Raw genomic sequence first — 2,914 nt, 5'->3', positions numbered from 1 at the left:
ATGCCATTGGAAAGATATCAATGAGGCGCAACTTTTTCATGTAGAGCACTCTCTCTGATTCCTTGCGGTTTAAGAGCAGTTTTGATTTTACCGAAATGCGGACACTTTGTTTTTTCGCGACACCAAAATCGTAGTATGTACTACATCCGACAAAAAACCGCACTGCTTTAGACTGAAAACCACACTGCTTTAGACTGAAAACCGCACTTCATCAGACGGTCAAGTGAACTTCATAGTTTCTTTTGTCGAACATAAATTTTTCTCAGACAAGTTTTTGCAAATTTTTGTTGTCTTTTTTCAACATTTATTTATGAATGAGAGTGGACCATAGAGACGATGGCAAGTGAACCGCGACATATATCAAAGTGAACCACATTACTTTTTTTTGTTTCGCCAATTTTTTTCACACTTCGACACTGTGTGCAAGTGAACAGTATCACTCTCAAAAGTGAACCATATCCAAGGACCAAATACACTGCAGATGTTGATGTAGTCGACTGATTTTTGAAATACATGAAACAAAATGAAAAATATATGAAAAAAAATGCACTCCACAAGAAGGGGTAATGAGCTGCTACACAATTGTAACCAGACTACATCTTCGTGCTCTGCTTCCGGGAACAACATGCCAACACCAACCGTACGGCATCGCCACACAGCGTTTTTGTGGGAACCGCACTGCATCGCCGTGTAGTGCACACTGCATCACTGAACTTTTGAGTTGCATCATTTTTTGTCATAGGAGGTGTACTGCACGTCATGGTGATTCTCTGGTTGCTGGTAGGGAGGCCAGGAGCAGGTCGAGGTTCACCGAATAGACAACTTTTTCCACGTCATTTTGTTGGCTGCGTGCAAGAACACAATGAAAGGAAAATAATAATAGAAGTGAATTGTCCCACAAAAAGGAAGTGAATTGTGCCCTCGTGCATGGCAAATAGAACATACAGAAGAAAAATGTGGTCATATGCTCCCGACGACGCGGACCTTCCCGACGAAGCTCCTCAAGCAGATGCTACTCTTTGCGGTGCTCACCACCAGCTTCCTCAGCGCTCCATGGCCCTGCTCAGACAAAAAGAACTACACTGAACAGTCGAGCGAACCTCTCCAAAGAAAAAAAATAGTAGCCATCTTTCCAAACAAAGACGAACTACACACGAGAGCCGAACATACTGCAATGTTACATTGGCCGCCCAGAGAGCATCCAGTGCAGTCCACCGTGGAATGGCCTCTTTCTGTTTGGAGTCGGTGGAATGGCCTCTTTCTGCTTGCAGTTTCACCGTTCTTGAACTGGTGGAATATCCATGGGAGCTGGTCACCAGAAGGGAGAAGAAACATTGAGGCCAAATGGGGAATGAGTTGGCGGTCATACTGTACATTTCTCATCGTTTGCACTGTAGGCGCCCACCATCGTACTGCACATGCACAACCTGTGTTCTGCACTACAGGGGGTGGCACATGTGCACAGCACGAACATGTAGATGCATCCCACGCATCCAGCCAACTGCATGAAAGAGCTGGCCATCGATGGGGTCGCCGGCACATTTTTTTCAATCATCCCACAAACAAAAGAAACTGCACACCGGCGGAATCTGAGCTGCCCCTGCTGGATATGTGAGCCGCGGCAATGGGAGCAGTGGCACTAGCTAAGTAGCTAGGAGAGGAAGAGGGAGGGATGGGTTTTCGATCTGCTCGGAGTCACGGCACCAACGACGAAGAAAGGCACGACGACGTGGACTGCAAGGGGGGGGACGGTGAGCACCGTGGGCTTCAATGTGTGTTGCTGAGTTGCTGCCATCGATGGGGCCGCCGGCATGCCCACGTACTGCAACCACCACCGGGGTACACCGCTGGCGCACCGACCACCGCCAACTCCCCAGCCATGACACTCGAGGGGAGAGGTGGTCGACGGTGAGCCCCTGCCTCGATCTGGCATCTACGGATGCAGATCCAAGCGTTGGCATGGGTGTGGGGTTGGATCAGGTCGGCGTAGAGGTCAACGGCCGTCGGGGAGGCGGATATGGGCGTGGGGGACGGGATCCTCCCGTGGCCGCCGGCGTCGATGCAAGGCAGGGTGGCGCGAGCCCAGCACGCCGGTGATGCAGGGCAGGACGGCGCCAGCCCAGGCCGCCGATGGGTGCGTCGACGGCCGGCTCGGGGTAGGGCGGCGCCCAGCAGATGTGGATCGGGGGACACGAGGGAGAGAGGTGCGGCGCTGCCATGGGGGGAGGTGGATCGAGGGAAGGAAGGTGCACAACAGAAGGTGTGGTGGGAAGGTGGCGCGGGGTGGTGGCCGGCGTGGGGTGGTTCGTCGCCAGGGTGGGTGGCGCTGCGTGGTGGTTGGGGTCGGGGGGTGGGGGAAGCCCCGTTGACCAGGTGGAGAGTAGCGAGGTGGGGGTGGGGGTGTTTATTTTTTTATTGCCTACGCGGTTCGGTTCGGTTTCGTCGCAGTGTGCAAAGTGTTAGCAGAATAAGGAGATTTTGTTATCAGAATAAGGTCTTAAGGGGTGTTATCATAATAGACCCATCCTATATATAAAAATATATGTGTGTGTGTGAGTACACACGCATGCATGTGTATGCATGAATCCCTCCCATCGAGTCGAAGTGGCTAGTACAACGACACGTCAAGAACCGATCTCGCTCTGTGTGGGGAGAGTGTATGATTTTCGACGCACGCGCCACATCAATGTTGTGAAATGGTATTCAAACATGCATGCACGCATCACCTCCATACATATGCATGTAGTGGTTGTCTTCGAACGGCACACTCCCTCGCGTGGTTATCGGCGACAAGCCTCTATATTCATGGGCCCGCGTGGACATTCATGATCACCTTGACCGACAACAAGATAGGTTACCATGGCGGATCCTTCATTTGGTTCGTGTTATGGTAGTATAGGTCATGGTGAGATTC

The 2,914-nt window shown here is 51.4% G+C and overlaps 1 protein-coding gene across 10 annotated transcripts; it reads right to left on the bottom strand.

Annotated features, from left to right (window-relative positions):
- Nucleotides 1-358: 358 nt before the first annotated feature.
- LOC123069726 (uncharacterized) lies at nt 359-2,364 on the bottom strand. 10 transcript variants are annotated; one of them, XR_006432750.1, is made up of 4 exons: nt 1,375-2,364; nt 1,171-1,287; nt 985-1,059; nt 359-845 (listed from the first exon to the last, which is right to left on the bottom strand). XR_006432750.1 is itself a non-coding variant. In XM_044492664.1 (4 exons), exons 1-4 carry the CDS (start codon nt 1,553-1,555, stop codon nt 834-836), a joined length of 390 nt encoding a protein of 129 aa, XP_044348599.1. In that variant the 5' UTR covers nt 1,556-2,364; the 3' UTR covers nt 359-833. The 10 variants fall into 10 exon arrangements, 2 of the variants coding, with proteins under 2 accessions (XP_044348599.1, XP_044348598.1); XM_044492664.1 differs by having other exon boundaries at nt 1,370-2,364; XR_006432747.1 differs by having other exon boundaries at nt 946-1,077; nt 1,171-2,364.
- Nucleotides 2,365-2,914: the final 550 nt, after the last annotated feature.

Source organism: Triticum aestivum, chromosome 3B, assembly GCF_018294505.1.
Source record: "Triticum aestivum cultivar Chinese Spring chromosome 3B, IWGSC CS RefSeq v2.1, whole genome shotgun sequence".
Lineage (NCBI taxonomy): Eukaryota > Viridiplantae > Streptophyta > Magnoliopsida > Poales > Poaceae > Triticum > Triticum aestivum.
This window is presented reverse-complemented; position numbering and strand designations above follow the sequence as displayed.